At 47.3% G+C, this 16904-nt stretch overlaps 1 protein-coding gene across 2 annotated transcripts in view; it reads right to left on the bottom strand.

The window, feature by feature from the left end:
• NTRK3 (neurotrophic receptor tyrosine kinase 3) overlaps positions 1–16904 on the bottom strand; it is a 203869-nt gene that overhangs the window by 16303 nt on the left and 170662 nt on the right. Inside the window, exons 15-16 of one of the 2 annotated variants that reach the window (XM_066558506.1) lie at positions 15218–15461; positions 4341–4415 (exon numbers count right to left, since the gene is read on the bottom strand). In XM_066558506.1, the coding sequence (XP_066414603.1) occupies positions 4341–4415; positions 15218–15461 (319 nt within the window). The remainder of the gene's footprint in view (positions 1–4340; positions 4416–15217; positions 15462–16904) is intronic. The other variant, XM_066558507.1, reaches the window with a different exon arrangement.

Here is a 16904-nt window from a genome sequence, read left to right as displayed (position 1 = left end):
ATTCCCTCTGAAGACCTGCAGTTTTTTTATGGTAAGCACAGTAATGATTTTCAGATTATAGACTAATAAAATATTTTAATTTGTTCAGCACATTAAGGTGGGCACTATATGATTATTATGACATTTAAATAGTGCTTTAAAAAAAAAGAAAAAGGAAAAAGGAGGGTGAGGGGGTCTGCTTGCATTTCTTTTCCAAGCATGAGCACTGAAATAGAAACTTAAAATCCCACATGTGGGTACTGAGATCAGCTCTGATACCTCCCCTCTGTGCCTGTTTCACTTGAATACCTGCCAAGTTAAATAAGCAAACATGGGATTGCAGTGTCCTAGTTCCAAACCTGGTTTTGGCAAAGGACCCTCCTCCTTAGTCACTCTGGCCATTCTGTGCAGCAGTGGCCTGAGCTAAGCACCACTTCCATGTGCCACCAGGTCACAGCTGGCCTGGGTCACCACACCTGATGGGTTACACTGAGTTTTTACACTTGAGCCTGCGCTCACCAATTTCTCCATTCATTGTATTATTATCCATTGTGTATGAAGATGAACTAACTGGATAAATCACGAGTTTAGAGCCTCCCATAATTTTCATGGCATGAAATGTACACTGCAGGCTGCTGCACCAGGCGCCTTCCTCTGCCTGGGCAGCACCAGCATGGTTTGGAGTCAGTCAGACTGCACTGGACAAAGCAGGGGCATTTTGGAGGGGAAAAGTTGCCCTTGAAGCACCATGGGTTGTTGTGGCTGATAACTCTGGAATTCCTTTCCTAATCTGCAAAACAGGACAATGAAACTCCACCCTTGGAAATGTTCCAGACCAGGCTGGATGAGGCTTTGAGCAACCTGGTCCAGTGGAAGGTGTTCCCTCTCCTGCAAGGGAGAGGTACTGGATGTCTTTAATGTCCCTTTCAATCCAAACAATCTCATGATTCTGTGAACTCACTGACTTCTCAAAAATGCTGTGCAGGTAATGGCTTGCACAGTGAAGCTATAAATGGCAGGGAAAAGCCTGTCAGCAAAAGGAAAAAAATAGCCAAATGTTTAGCTCAGCATTACTTATACCTGGCAAGAGAGACAGAGGGTTACACAATGAATATGATGGTGAAGAATAGCAACAAGGTTCCTTTGTGCTGAGAGTACTTTTGCCTTGTTCCTCACCTGACCACTCAGGAGATGATGTGAAGTCTGTTCTACAAGGCAGAGGCAAGACTGAGCTCAGGCCTCCCCCTTATCATTACCTGACCTTGCACGTTCTCTTCTGCAGCCTCAGCATTTTTTTGTGGTGAGGATTTCTGGGTGGATATTTTAATAAAACTGTGTTAAATTTCTTGCTTCCACGCCAGGTACCTGCTGTTTAACAAATGGGCCATGACTAAGCATAGACTGGAAATCAGGGGCAGCTATGATTTAAAGCAATGAGATTCTGGGACTGTCTTCTTCCCCTTAGGAGCACAGTTAATAGTGGTGCTTGATTATGAAAAAGATAAATCTGATGTGATTGATGCAACAGGGGATTGGATTTGATGATCCAGGGAATCCTTTCCAGATCTCTTTACTCCTAATGAAGTAATTATTCAAAGCAGTTTTTAAGGGTGTGGTGGGGATGCAGTGCTCTGCTGGTGGCAAACAGTGGTGAAGAGTGTAGGTACCTGGTGATGGTTAGTGGGTCCCCATCCCCAGATTTAACCAATTCTCATCAAGAAGAGGATGGAGCAGTTATCTTTCCTGATTCTACTGATCTAGAGCAAACCAAGCAGAGGTGGGTGCAAGGATCCTACCTGCTTCCTTCTTTGCATTTTCCAGCCACTGAGTACTCCCAAAATTCACTCTCTGTAAAACAGTACCTCAAATGTCTCAGCTCACAGACTGCCTACATATTCCTAAGGTACTTACCTGTTTCCCAATGCTGCAGTGTGTCCCTTGCAATCTTATTTAATGTGAATATCCTTGGTGAGCACAAACAGAGATCACTCTTTAACAATGGCAAACTGAGGCATAGGAGAACTAATGTAATTTCCTATGGTGGCAGGAAAGGGACCTGCAGCACAGTGCAGGTCTGGGATCTCACTGCTGGGCCTTTCTCCCTGTGCCTGGCTCTGCCCTCCCTTTCAAAACAGGCAGAGCAGAGCACAAAGCACTTTTCTGCCCAAGCATTCACTGATCTGAGATTCCCATCCTTTGTCAAGCCCTGGGGGCTGAGCTTGGGGTTTTTGAAGGTACAGGACAAGGTTTTTTCAGAAGTGATGCCCAGGGAAAGTGATAATGTTCTTTTTTCCCCCTAGTAGTTTTAATTCTTTAATACCCACTTGCTAATAAGATAAAATGCTGTGATTTCTGCAGGATCAAATGGTGCAGGATAAGCTAAAGGAATTAATTAATTAACAGGCTTTTAGAGATGGGAAAAAAAATAATAAAAAAAAGCCAAGAGGGTTGGTAGATAATAGCTATGAATACTGCCCCAGCATCACCTGCCATGACACTGTAGCCAAGGGGAGACTGTCATGTTAGTGCTGGGCATGGCATTCTGATAGTGAATAAAAATGATAAATGGGAGGGTAAGGCTTTCTCTCTCCAAGATGTGGTTATTCACAGATGTGCTGCATTTCTCCAGGCCCTGATCCTGCAAGTAATACCAGGTGTAGCAATTCTGTGCTCCTCTGGCTTCCCCAGGGATTGCTTGGAGCAGTGAGTGCTAGGCCCAGTGGCAAGTGGTTGCAAGATCAGATTCATAGTGTGCCAAGCATTTTGAATGAAAAGAGCTATAAAGAAGTCACATATTATTATGTCACATTGCAAAGGTCAACCCCAGTATCTGTTCTGTCATAAGGACATGATTCAAAGGCAACAAAATAGTGTCAGGGCACAGGGAAAAATATTTTTTTTAAAACTGCCTTCAGGGCCAAGGATACAAAATTACATCAGTGCTTAGAACTAAATTCCCATCCACACCCCACAATTCAATTTTGGCTCAGAAAGGCATAAGCGTAACAAAATCACCTTTCAGTGGCAAATCTTCTTATCTGCTGACATACCCTCTGCAAAATCAGCAATATCTAAACTCACACTCCCATTTGGTTCTGGCAACAGTCAGAAAGTGCCAGAGCCTTGCTGTGTCACAGACCCCAGGAAGGATTTGCAGGATCCATTCAGCTATTGTAGGTGTTCTCTGGAGCAGGAGGAGGGGTCCTTACACTCATCCTGCATCACCTGGCCAGGAGCAAACACCTCCCCTCACAGTCCACAGGGAGGCTGCAGTAACTGGACCCAGGTGATTTATCCCAGACATGTCTACTTTGCAAATATTTATGCCCATCTCTGGGACTGCTAGCACAGGGAAGTTATTGGGAAATAAAGTGTGGAAGCCATCACTTTCCTGCCTTAAACCATGAAGGGTCATAACTGCTCTGTTCAGTGTCTTAGGGTGGATTAGCTCCATCCACTTCCAAAACAGACTCAAGCAAAGACTCCCTAACTTTCTGGATCAATAGAGCATTTCCTTGTGTGCCAGCAGAAAAATCCCACAGGACAACCAAGCTGGATGTTTGCTCCTGTCTCAGGCTCCTGCAGCTCAGCCTCAGCAGCCCTGCAGCTTCCTGGAGGGGACACTGAGCTGAGGATCCTGCAGAGAGCACCACGGGATGCTGGCTTTGCTCTGTGGGAGGAGGGCAGGGTGAACAGAGGAGTCACCAACCCTCAGCGGGCTCACACAGCTCACATGGCTCCCATCAGCCACACCCTTGGCAGAACCAAACTCCTTTGCTCTGTCAGAGCTTCAAACTCACAGCAACCCCTCTGGCCAAGGGATGGGAGCAGCAGTGGGAAGTGTTGGGTGCATCCACTCAATCACAGCTGCAGACACCTGGAGTGTGCTCAGACCAGCACACAAAAGCTGTCAGGGCTGGCATGTGACAATCCAACCACCCAGTCTGACTGTCCAAGCAGCTGTTCAGAGGATAACACGGGTCAGTGACAGTCCCAGCGAGCAGTGCAAATGCCACCCTGCTTGGAGCCACGGGGTGGTTTAGCTGCACAGAGACAAACCGCGCTGTACTTGCTGCCATCAGAGGCCAGCCCACACTGTCCACTAGTGCAGACACATCCTGAACACCCCCACAGGAAGGTGGCACTGGGGACTCCTGCACTCATCCCATATTACCTCACCATCCAGAGGAGCCCCAGAGAGCCGCTACAGCAGACGTGTGTGCAGTTCCCATCACAGTCCAGAGCCCCTTCACTGCCAAACGCACAAAACCCGAGCTGTTCCCAAAACCCCTCGGCCCCAGGAGTCATTTCATGCCCAAGCAGCAGCAGTCCCCCACTTGCAGGGTATGGGATGCACTCACTGTTGCAGCTGCCGACGGTGCCAGTCTCTGTCGCTGCCACGCTGTGCTGAGCTGGCCCTTCAGACGCGGCCCTTCCTGACAGTGAATGGGTGAGAACAAGGGAAGGAGACAAACAAAAGAGAAGGGAAGGGTGAGAGAGGGAGGGAGGGATGGGGGGGATGAAGCAAGGGGACAAGAAGGGAAAGGGTGTGTCTTTAACTGAACCAAAAGGCTTTTGCTGGCTGCAGCATCCCAACGCTGCTCAGCCTTTGCTGTGAGGGCGTGGTGCAGGTGAGACCCTCTGGCCCCTGTGGCCACCACCTCGCTCCCCACACCTGCACCAGTGCACAGAGAGGGTGAACTGGGCATGAGTCAAGGGCACTCAGCCTCCTGAAACTTCTTCTTGGACTGTGAGGCCACATAGAATGCTCACACAGAATGTCATCCCTTGGCGGACCCAGAATTCTTCTCCAGACAAGAGAAATTTTCGGATGCTTGACACTTGCTCTGTATCTGGTACTTCAGCATCCTACTTCTTGCTCATTGCCAGCCCTCCTGAGCATGGTGCAGGGACTCATCTGCCTCTGCCAGCAGAATAAGGCCTAGGCCTGATATCTTCACTGAATAAGCTCAGACCAGCCAGAATTAAGGGTATTGTTGGCCAAATGTCCCAGTGAAGCATCTCACTCATCACCCTACACTGGCCCAAAAGTCTTTGTCCCATCAGTACTGTCACAGGCTGGGGAAGAAAATAGCTGATCCCACAGCTCCAAATCACCCACAAACTTGCCAGCAATCAGAAACCTGAAGTTTAGAAAGGGATGGGGAAAGCAAAATTCTGGGGCAGGAAATACAGCACTACATTTTCCTCTGCAGCAAAGTAGGAAAGATTTGCAGAATAGGAGGGAGGAAAAGGGGTAGGGATCTCAGTGAGCACATTAGGAGTGAATGAGAGGCATAAAGTCTGCTGACTTTCCAGTGAGATGTTTGTGTTCCCACGAGGACAAAATTCCAAGATGGAAAGGCAGTTGGTGAACACAGTGGTTTGGGGGTACACTCCTAACTGTGCTACTGAGGAACTCAGGCTGAGAACTTCCTGGGGAATACCTCAAATATGGCCTCAGAGTGTGTCCAGCTGGTCATTGCCCTGGGCACCTGGCCACCCTGCATCAGCAGTGGAGACTGAGCTGCTGAATGTAGCTGACAGCTCATTCTGCTTGGGGAATTGCCCATTGGATGACTGACTCACCTCCCTTCCCAAAAAGTTGAGGTAGGAATTGGGGGGAGGAAAGGCTTAGAAAATCGTTTCATGATGGTTGTTTAAGTTGTCTCTGTGTTACAGTTGGGGGAAAACAAAAGAGAAGTCTGTGCATAAAACTGCATCCTAAAGCCAGCTGTGGCAGAGGCACGGATGTTGGAAAGAAGTAGAGCAAATGAAGTCATCCAGCAGTGGGGGAAAAACATCAATATAATATAGTGCAGAACAAAGCAAATTCTACCTCAAACACAGAGCTGAAAGGGAAACATCTCCCTCTGTCAGATCTATTACCATGCATTTATTCCAATAACAAATAACTAACCCAGAGAGTAACCCAAACCTGATTTATTTCTCCATCTAAGTAAATATGTAGAGGCAGCCGAATTTGAGTGTAAAAACCACTGAACTCATATGTTTTTTCATATATGTTGGAAAAAATAGGAGTGAAGTTTCTGCCTTGCTGCCAGGGGATGCTGGCACAGCATTTGAGCTATAGATATTGTATCTTGTCACTAATGACTGCAGGGAATTAAAAGGGATTTGGATTTTTTAATGCTTCACATTAATTGATAATTTGGTCTCAGAATCCACAGTGGAACAGAGGATTTGCTATATTGGATCTGTCTAGTGGCCCATAAAATCTGGCGTCTTGCCTCAGTGATGCTCAGAAAAATTATCATCCAGCTCCTTTGCTTATAAGGTTTTTGGCCATTCCTGTAAGGACCATACAGCAGAAAGGGGCAGAAGGTCCCTCTGCAGCAAACATTTCCAAAAACTCTGATATGTGAGTTTGGCAGGGTTCTCTATATATATTTGTTGGGTTTTTTGTTTTGTTGGGGTTTTTTAAAGAAAGAAAAAAACTCTTTTAACTACAACCATTCTCAACAGATACACTGCTCCTTTAACTCCTGGTCTCCTCAGCCCAAATAGAGAGGAGGTGAACTCCAGGTGCTTTCAGAAGGCAAACAGGAGCAAGGCTGAGGCCAGAGTGGGGAGATGCCTTCTGCTGAGCAGAACACTATTGATTAGGCAGTATAAAGATTTCCCTCACTAATGCCTTTAGCAATCTTATCATGTGTCGCCCACATAATTGGATGGGGAAGAGAGAGGTGGAATCACTTAAGCGTTCAAAGCTCAACACGCACTGAGAAAAGATTCCCATTCCGTGTGTGTGTGCAATTTTGTGCATCGCTGCCCCTTGATTGTACATTGAACAGGCTCTCTTTGACAGCAGAGCCCTAAACAGCCCTGGGTATTAAAGCTGCTTTCAAAATAGGGCCTTTCTCCATCCAGATAGGGGGCAGAAGGAGCTGGGAGAGGCAGGACTATGAAATTGGGGGATCAGGAGGGGAAAGCCTGGAGAAACTCTGACTATGCAGGAACCAGCAGGAAAAAAGGAAAAGCAGTGGTTTCCTTCCATACAAGCATCTTAATTAGGGATGTTGATGAAGACACTTGCATTTTAATTTTTTCAGAGAGGCCTTCAGTTTGTCATGAAGCAAAGCATAATTTATCCATGATCTCACTAAGCTTCTCTGCCTCCAGTTTCTTTGCTGATCACACTGAGGTTTGGGGGTACTCCCCACCTTTCCTGATCAGTGTGTCACCACACAAAAGATCTCTTGGCTGCACCCATGGTAAAGGAGAGCTGAGATCATGGTCCTGCAGGTGGGAAGGCAGGAAGAGGCCACTGGCCAGCTGGACTGCAGTGAGAAAATGGGTTTAACAACCTAGACAAGATGAGAGGGGAAGGTTTTACATTTGTACATTCCAGTCTTGCTGGACTGTAAGTGGCAGTGCTCCTCCCAAAGCATGAACAGTTCAGGACCCACACTTTTTCTGGTCCACCTGTTCTGGATTCATGGAGCTGGAATAATATGCTGGCATAAGGTTCTCTACCTTCTCCTGCTCTAGCTGCAGTTAAAATCAGTTTAAATTTAAATACAGTTTAAATTTGTACCCACCTTGATAAAACCCAGAACCATCAGAGTTTCTGACCTACTGTGTACAAAATCCTTTCTTGTTTCTGGTGACACCACAGTGAAACTCATTGTGGATGGATCTCCACCAAGGGAGAGTCTATCTTGCTTAAAAGGAGGCATTGAGCTCTTTTCCCTGTCTGTCACAGCTTTCAGGCTAATGGGATGTTCCAAATGGGGACAGGAGAAGGAAGAGAGCACGCTGCATGCAGGCAACCTCTAGTAGGTGTTGGGAACCACACTTGGACAAAACAAATTAAAACAGGAGAAAGAAAAACAGTCTCACAGTCAGGGGGAAGGGAAAAACTAAAGGATGGATAGGGATCACAAGTAGCTTCTCTTGTCTCTCTAGATCTGTTGGCTGCAGCCAGGGAACACTGAAAATAGAAAAGAGTCCTGCCCTCCATAGTAAAGTTTTATGCAAAGGGAATTGCTTTGAAGGAAAGGGTCCCTGACCTTCCCTGCAGGAAATTTGCTATTTCAAGTTTTTACAGCAGAGGTGAGAGGCTTGGGTAGTTTGGCTGCATTGAGAAACAGCCCCAGCTTTCTGAACTGAACTGACTCTAACTTATGGGAATGGTGTCACTACCCCAGGGATGGCTCCTGGGAGTAACCAGCACTTGACTGGTTACTCCCAGGACTCTCCCCAGATCCCAGGAAAGCAGAGATCAGCCTGGACAGCTTTTAAGAGCAGCCAAAGTCCAGTCAGCAGGACATGGACTGGAAGAATCGTCTCTGTTGAATCCAAACTTGTCCTAGACATCCTCAGGTGTTTTAGGTCAGGAAATACTGAACAACAAACAATTCCTCCCTGTTTGGCTACATCTTTGACCTCTGCAAATGGAAGGTTAAAAACCATCAGGAAGCTAAAATGAAAGGCTTTGAACTCCCAGTCCTCTGGATCTCAGCCTGATGTTTGGGAGAAATCAAAAGCCTCAATTCGAATGCCTGGGAAATGGGACTGAGCTTTGATTGAAAGATCCTAAGTTTGATAAGCTCTCAGTAGGTATGTGAAGGTTTGGGGAGAACACAGGGATTTAGCTGGAGGTCAGTGTTTAGGTGAATATTGAGACTGTATTAAACAAAAACTCTGAGCCAAATGACTTGCAGTGACAGCAGCAACATACCCCAAGCAGGAGAAGAGGTGAGCGCGGAGGTCAAGTACCAGAACAGGGAGTGAGTTTTTATCTCCCAAAAACAAACCGCTCTTTTGTGCCTGTGCTTCAAAGAAGATGTCACCAGATTGTGAGAGAGCTTCCCCTGCCACATCCCTCTCATTACTGGAATGAAATAAATGGCAACAGCATGAAAACAGCAACTCAAGCAGGAGAACAACAGGTAGACATTGAGAAAAGGGGGAGGGAGAAAACAGGGTGCAGATGCAGGTCTTGACAGGGTGGAGAATTAGGGCAATTACCGTTTCTGAGGAAATGCCAGGAATACAGCACAACCTAATTTCCCCAATTAATTCTTCTGCACTTGAGCTGCTTTGTGTGAAGGGCTCTTAAGGTTCCAAACAGGAGGAAAAAAAAAAAAAAAGACTCAACATTTGTTTTTCCCTCAGTGTAGAAATGGGGAAGTGTTGAGGGAAAATGTCTGGCTAAAACACAAGATGATGCTGTTACATCTTCCTTTCAGGAGATAAGGAGCTGTGCCACAAACTCAATTTGCAGAGGTTTTTGTAGGAGCCACAGAGATATCAAAGACCAGCACGTTCAATATCACAGTGACTTTTCCTGCACGCAGAGCACACCAGGACAGGCACAGAGACACTTCACCCACACACCCACATTGAGCCATTCCCTCACCTCCCCTTGCCAACCCTACTGCAGCTTAGGAGCAGTCTGGTTTCTCTGCACCCAAAACCCCAATCAGGACAGTTGTGAGGCACCATGGCATGAGCCACCCACACCTAAAAAGGCATACAGATGTCATCTAGGAGGAGTGGTGGCAATAAGAACAAGGAAAGAAATAAATCAGGGGTTGGGGTGATGGGATACATGGGATAAACAGATGTTGAGAAGGGCATAAATACTTTCAAACACAGACTCTTGCACATAGGAGGACTGTGGCTCTACTTGGCTGTATCAGTCACATCTCCAGGTCACTATGAGACCTTTTTTCCCCTACTCTTGTAGGTCTGACAAAGCAAGATATATTTCCATAATCCCAGATAAGAAGGAGAAAATTAAGACACTTTTCACTTCTAAGTCCTCTTCCTAATAGAACATACATTTGTAGATATGAAACCTTCCCAAAACCTGAGCAGAAAGGATGTAGAGAGAGCAGCACATCACATTTTCCTCCTCAGAGAAGGGCTGGAAGAGGAAAAGGTGGTGCACAGATGCATCTGCACAGCACTGATGTGCTGGGAAAGGTGCTGATTGTGAGGTTGAATGTGACACACACATTTTATCTTCTACAACAGATCCCCCCCAACACCCAGTGTGGCCAGGGGCTGAGCTTGCTGCCCCCCATCAGCACTGAGCTGAGCCTGAGGACACTGTCTGAGTGCACACCTGGCTCATTCTCTGTCCACAGCTGACTTACTGTATACACTGGCTCTACCATAAAACCTGAGAGTGGCAGCTTATTCTCCCTCCCAAAGTGAGGTAGTACCACATCCCAGCTAGGAATTCAGAGGGAGTTTTCCTCCCCTGTGCCTGTTGGCATTTCCCTTAGCAGGTGATGGTTCAGAGCCCCAGCACGCTCATCACAGGGCTCCATCCTGGTGCTGACAGGGCTGGGCAGCTGTTCTCCTGTGCTGGGATCCACACTGCATGAGCTGCACAGCAAAAACCACAAAGAAAACACCAGGGGCTGGCGGTGGGTGTTTGTGCAGCTGAGGGATCCACAGGAGCTCTAAAGGGGCTCTGACAAGTCTGCACAAAAAGGCAGACCTGGGAGAGTCCAGCTGACCCTCTGCACAGAGCTCATTGCTGCTGGGAGCAGAGCACCAGTGATGCTGTGATTATTTTGGAGCCATCTATGGAGAAAACTGTGGGTCAGATTAAATCCAGTTCCAATGCAAGGTTTGTCTGTTATTGCTACCCACCATGCTGGATGAGCCTCCAAAGGAGCACGACCCAGGCAGCTGCTAAATCTCAGTGACCTATTGCACACAGGGAAACCTCAGTGGAAAAATAACTGGCTGTATCCATGAGAAAGAAGCCAATCTTGAATTGCAGAGGAAAAGTAAGAGATGGTCAACATGGGGGATGGTCATCGGAAAGCAACCTTAAATGGGTACTGAAAATTATCAAGAATATGGGGGGTTTGCTGGCCATTTCAAAGAAAGAGAAGAAATAAATTGTTTGCACAGTAAACCTTCATGCTTCAGAGGAGGAGGGATCCCAGGCTTTTCAAGGAACACTGACCTAAGGCCAAAGTCATAGCAGAAATTTTTTGGTTCTGATGGTCTAAGGGTGTGAGAGCCAAGGTTCATGGGAAGAGATATTAATCTTTTATTAAACCAACTGATACAACAAAAAATAACAATAAAAAATAAGAACTCAGAGAGGGTTTTTTCACCTAAAATTCATTTTTTCTCCCCCTTCCAACAATATCACATGTTCTATTAAAAGATATTGCTTCTTCCTGCAAACCTTTTTTCTCCCAAATCCAAACAATGCTCCAGAGTGATGAGGACACAGAAACAGGGAGCATTTTTGTCATTATAATTATCTCTGCATAGCTAGAAATATAATAATAATAATAATAATAATAATAATAATAATAATAATAATAATAATAATAATAATAATAATAATAATAATAATAATAATATTCCAGAGCCCTTTTCAAGTCCTGCATATGTCTTTTTTTGCAAGCAGGAGTGCTCTGCATGATGAAATGACCAGGAGAACACTCAGGACTGATGTCTGTGAAAGGATGGAGCTAAATCCCTTAGAAGGGTCAAGCCCAGCCCAGGATTTGGAGCAGGATGCCAGAAGAGTAGGACAGAGGAAATACGGACAGAGGAATGTCTTCATGAGGTTTAATGTCTACATAAATCCTTCCTCTCTTTGGCATGTGACTTCACTGCTGATGTCCCACCCATGTCAGGACATCCCCTTGGGAGTTATTAAGGAGTCTTGAGTACAATTTAAGACTGTGTTCTCATCTGAAGATGAAGAAATACTGCCCTGTCCCTAGACAGCTGCCACGTGATTTTTGTTTTGGACCTGAATGACACATTTTGGGGGGAAAAAATGGAAAATTATTTTGGTATTACTGGAGCTTGGGTGGGTCCAGAGCCACAGAAGGGCTCTTGGAGCAACGAAACCCCAGTGTGCAGGGTGAAAGAGCAGCTGGGGGTTCTGATCTCAGCCCTGGTGATGCCCCCAGCTCTGACATTCCCCCAGAGCCACTGAGACATCCTCCAGGACAGCACTGGGCAGGCCCCCAGTGCCTCACTTGCTGCAGTCTCCACGCCACCCTCGGCTTGGCTGAGGCACTGTGTCCCTGACCTGCAGCGTCCCACCACCTGCTGTCACAGTCCTGAGTCATACCTCAAAAAAATCGCCTACCCACACGGATTTTTAGAGAAAACAACAAGGAAAATGAAATCCGCCCAAACCTTTCCTCTCCAGCGTGGATATATTCCATCCCGCCTTCCCACAGAGACCCACACCAAAGCTTGCACAGCACGTTACACAACACAGCACAGAAATGCTCCTCCAGCAGCCCCTCCTTCCCTCTGCTCACAGGAGCTGGGCAACTTCTCCCTGGCTCCCCAGTTCCTCCACTTTCCTCCTCTCTCCACTCAGATGCTGCTCCACCTCCCCTCTCCACTTCCACCTCCACAATCATTTTCTGTCCATGCTGTCTTCTCAAAAGGAGGTTAAAAGGCAGCAGCTGATGGGATCCCTCTGTGATGGAGGAGGAAGAGGATGCATCAGTCTTCAGGCAGAGCATGGAGAGCTTGTGGAGAGGGGGAACAAGCCTCTCTGCTGTTTTTGTCACACAAATGTTTGTTTTCTGTACCCAAATGCGTAACAGAAAATTAATCCGCTCACCTTTGTTAAAGCAATTTCGCATCCCACAAACGCAGGAGCCAGATGGTGTACTTTCTTTGTCTTAAAAGATTAAAAAATGGGGAAGAAAGGAAATGGCTAGGAACTAATCCTCAGCCTGGAACACGGTAATACAGCCACATACCCAGCAATCCAGGCTTGCAGGGCCTGGGCAGGAGCAAACACAGGGACCCAGCAGACTGAAGAGAGTGCTTGCAGAGAGCTCCAGTCCTCTCACTTTGTGTCACTTGAGGGGGGGATTTCTCCCTGTGTTTCCAGAAGATGACAAGTTACAGCTTCTCCCAGGGCTGTAGATTGGACACACCAAGCAGTATTTTCTGGAACCAACTGAAGCAGAACTTTGCTCCAGATCCCACTGCTGGCAATGGCAGCTGTCTAAAGGGGAAAGCTGCCATGCACAAACACTGGGAAACAGACTTGGAAACGTCACCAGGCAGATCATGGGTGTGACCAGGGACAGCACTGAAGACTTTGAAAGTTCAATTCTCCAGCCAAACCTCCAGCTTTCAGAGCTGAGTGCAAGGAGCAGTTTGGTTCTCCCACTTGAGCTTGTTTGCTCATTCTCTGGGAGGATTGTGGCTGGACTGTGCCTGGAGGGGGGATGAAGGACACCTGGTCCCTAGAATTTTGCTCTTTGCTGGCCTGGAGAGGCTTCCCAGCTCTGTCACCAATTCCTGCTTTGGCCTTGGGCAGGTGATGTAAACCCTCTGCCCTTCATGCCACCAGTGTAAATGTGGGCAATCAGAACCTTATTTTGCTAGAAACCTTCTTTGGACTTTAACAGATATAACACAGAATTAACTTCATGATCAAAATTTTAAACATACTGAAAGTAAGCAACAACAAAGAAAGGAAAATCAACTAAGAACAAAAGGCTGTGATGGTCTGAAACTCAGTTCTTGCTCTGGCAGGTAGGTGATAACTGTTTACTACTTTAGTCATATTTGGCAATTTGTGTATGCAGAGAAAAGTTCAATGAAGAGCCTTAGCACACTGCATGAGACAGCACAGAGCAGTCCTCAGCAAAGCACTTTGCACAGACAGGATGAGGACTACAGGACACCACCACAGAGAAGACAAAAAACCCCACAACAATAGACTGGCCTGTGGAGATCAGCTCAGCCCTCCCAGCTGTGGCAGCAGCCAGCAATTTCTGCCCTTGCACAGAGGGCTCTTGGGGCTGCAGGAGCATGAGCTCAGCTGGGATTGTGTCTAGCAGTGTGACACTGCCTGTGGCTGGGGCAGGATTAGCAGGGCTGAAGGGAAGAAGGCAGGCAAGAACTTGGGTAATCACATGTGCTGCTTCTCATCCTGCCCTGGGCTCTTCTCTTTCCTGCTTGTTCCTTCCTGAAGTTTCAGCAGTTATGGGACCACATCACCTCTCTTTCCTCATCACTGCCCAGTAACTGCACTGAGACCTTTTCCCAGCAGGGGCTTTTCTGCTGCACAGTGAGGATTGGTTGCCTCACTGGTAATTAAACCCAGAGGCAATCCAGTGCTGTGGCCTGGGAGGGGTGATGCATCTCAGCACAAATCTGATCAGGTTTTCCCTCCTCCCCAGCGCAGTAACTGCACTTGGCAGCCATCACATCATGAAAACTTCCTGAATTTGATCAAGACAATAGGCCACCCCTTTCTGGGTAGCTGGGGAAATCATCCTCCGTGCCAAACACACATGTTGTAAGCAGAAATAAATCAGCCCTGTGCAAGCATCAGGCTAGAAACCATGGCTCCCTAGCCTGAGAAGCCTTTCCCTGCTGGTGGATGGTCCAGAGACAAACTCCTACTGCAGTGTGCTCCAAACAGTTCTCACATCACATCTCTCCTGCAGCTGGGAAGGGAAAAATGCTGTTCCCCCAGGAATGCTGCCATCAGGCAGGCAGGACAGCGCAGACAGGTACAGAGGGAGTGTGCAAGACAAGGGAACAGTGTGAGCACAAATCACAGGAGAAAAGGCTGGAAAGGCACTCCTGGCTCATTGAGTCTCTCCCCAGAGATGAGTACAGGATTAGCCTCTACACTAAACCCAGGCATTTTTGTCTACTTGCTTCCTGAACTTCTTTAATGACAGGCTTTCAGCAACCTACCCCTGGCAAATTATTCCATTGTTTAAATTATGACCCTGCTGGAAAAAAAAATGTTCTGAGGTCAAACCTAAATTGACTATTATTTCCTCTTCCATATTTTATGCACTTATCAGTCAGTCTTTCAGTTGCCTTCCCTCTGGGTCCCTGTATTAAGTTTCTTTAATCTAACATCAGAGGTCACAGCCTGTAGTATTTATCATCTCTCTGGATTACCTTTAATTTGTCAATGTCTTCAAAAAACAAGGAATAAAAATAGGCAGTAAGGATGGAATGATTTCAGAGCCATCCAAAAGCATGTGACTGTGTGCTGGGGTATCACAGAGTCTGTGTGTAGGCATCTGCATGGGTGTCTGAACTACAAGCATGGCCATGAGTGAGCAGGAGTAAGGACAGTGGTTTAGGGATGCCTGATCAACTTCTGTGTTTCAATGAGGTAATAACCAAGCAAGTGAGCCCAAGGGCTCCAAAAACTGATTTACTGTAACATTTCCCATCTCCCTTTGCTCTGAGCACCAGAATGCCACTGCAGCTGCCTTACCCTGTAGTAATCAGTGCTGTAGACATCTCTTGACATCCCAAAGTCTCCAATCTTCACCAGCAGGTTGGCTCCAACCAAGCAGTTCCTGGTGGCCAGGTCTCTGTGCACAAAGTGCTGGGAGGCAAGGTACACCATTCCAGAGGCAATCTGGCTGGCAATGTGGAGCATCTGGGATAGCCCTAGCTCCCCTTTGGCTTGTCGAGGCTGCCCATCCACCAGGATCATTGCATCTGGGCCGTGCGCCCTAGAGGGGAGAAAAAGCAAAAAGCACAGGGTTGAGTCTCAGGAGTGACCAGGAGACAGGAATCCCACACAGTCACTGCTCTTTCTGGATGGAGACAGCCCCCAGCTCTGCACTGTGAGGACAGACACACAGCTCCAGTGGAAAGGAACAGAGAAAGGCTTGAGAAAAACCAGGAGGTTGAGGCTTTGGGGGAAAAAGTCACCATTCTGGCTTCCTCTTCTGAAATTCCTTTTCTGTCCCATGACAGTCTGACTGTGGTGCTGCATCACAGGAAGGGGAACACCAGAACTCTGCAAGTTTTCTAACAAACCCTGTTGTCTGTTTGAGCTAACAGCAAATGGCAACAACTTATTGCAGGCTGCACAATGGCAATGTGCCATTACCCCTATTTCAAAACTGCTGCTGACAGGAAACAAAAGCTGGAAAACCAGTAACCAGAGGAAAAGGGGGAAGTGATGGACACCCTTAGTGGCAGATGTGGTCACTGCAGACCCCAAGGCAGTGGGGGCTTGTGCCAGGAACACCCAGCCTTGCCCCCCACCCAACCTGCAGGCGGACTCCTGTGCTCACCATTCCTAGGGATGCTCCCTGGAAGGCCGTGCCTGCATTTCCCCATGCCAAGACCTTTTCTATCAGTATTTTCTGAGGCAGGACAGCCCCATTGCAGCCTGTACTGGTGCAGACATCAGGGTTTGTTGTGGCACCACCAGCCTTGTGGCTTTGGGAGGCACGAGGAGCCATGCCAGCACACACCACCACTAACCCAGCAGGTACCTGCTGATCCTGTGCTTCCCCTTGCCACACCAGTTGATGTTTCAGGCCACTAAAACTCACTGTTCTCTGGGAAGCACGCAAAGGTCTAACAACACTGAGGGGAATTTATTTATTGTGCTTTTCTCTAGGAAACTGGGTCTAAAGTGAGTCTCTTCCATTTTACTGTTTTTCCAATTTCTGCAGTTAAACGAGGAAAAGTCCATCTGAGCATCTTACAGACTCCCAGTGTCCCTGGCCTTCAGTGTGTGGGAGTCACTGTCTCCTGCTGTGGGCTGGGGGAATTATTCCACAATAAAAACTGCTGCTTGCTGAGGGATCCCAAGCAGCTCTGCATCATCAACCCTTCCTGATGCCCTTGCAGCCCCCATTCCCCACCAGCAGACACCTTACCTGAAAAAGCCCAAATCTCTTTTCATATGACATTTCCTTAGGCATTTTGAGTGTCTCTTTGCAGGGTCTAAGCTCCCTTGTCCCCAAAGCCATCTTCCTTTGGGACACAAAGGGCTTTTTCACTGCCTGCCACATTCAAGCATGCAGGCAAAGGAGCACAGAGCTGCTTTTTCCAAGGCTGCACAGGAAGGAGAAGCTGGCAGCTAAACACAGCTGGAAGATGAGAAGCTGCAGGCCCAGGGACCACACACCTTGAAAAGTTTCTTTTCCTTCATAAAG

Source organism: Molothrus aeneus, chromosome 13, assembly GCF_037042795.1.
Source record: "Molothrus aeneus isolate 106 chromosome 13, BPBGC_Maene_1.0, whole genome shotgun sequence".
Lineage (NCBI taxonomy): Eukaryota > Metazoa > Chordata > Aves > Passeriformes > Icteridae > Molothrus > Molothrus aeneus.
The sequence above is the reverse complement of the archived record's forward strand: the minus strand, read 5'-3'. Positions and strand labels throughout refer to the sequence as shown.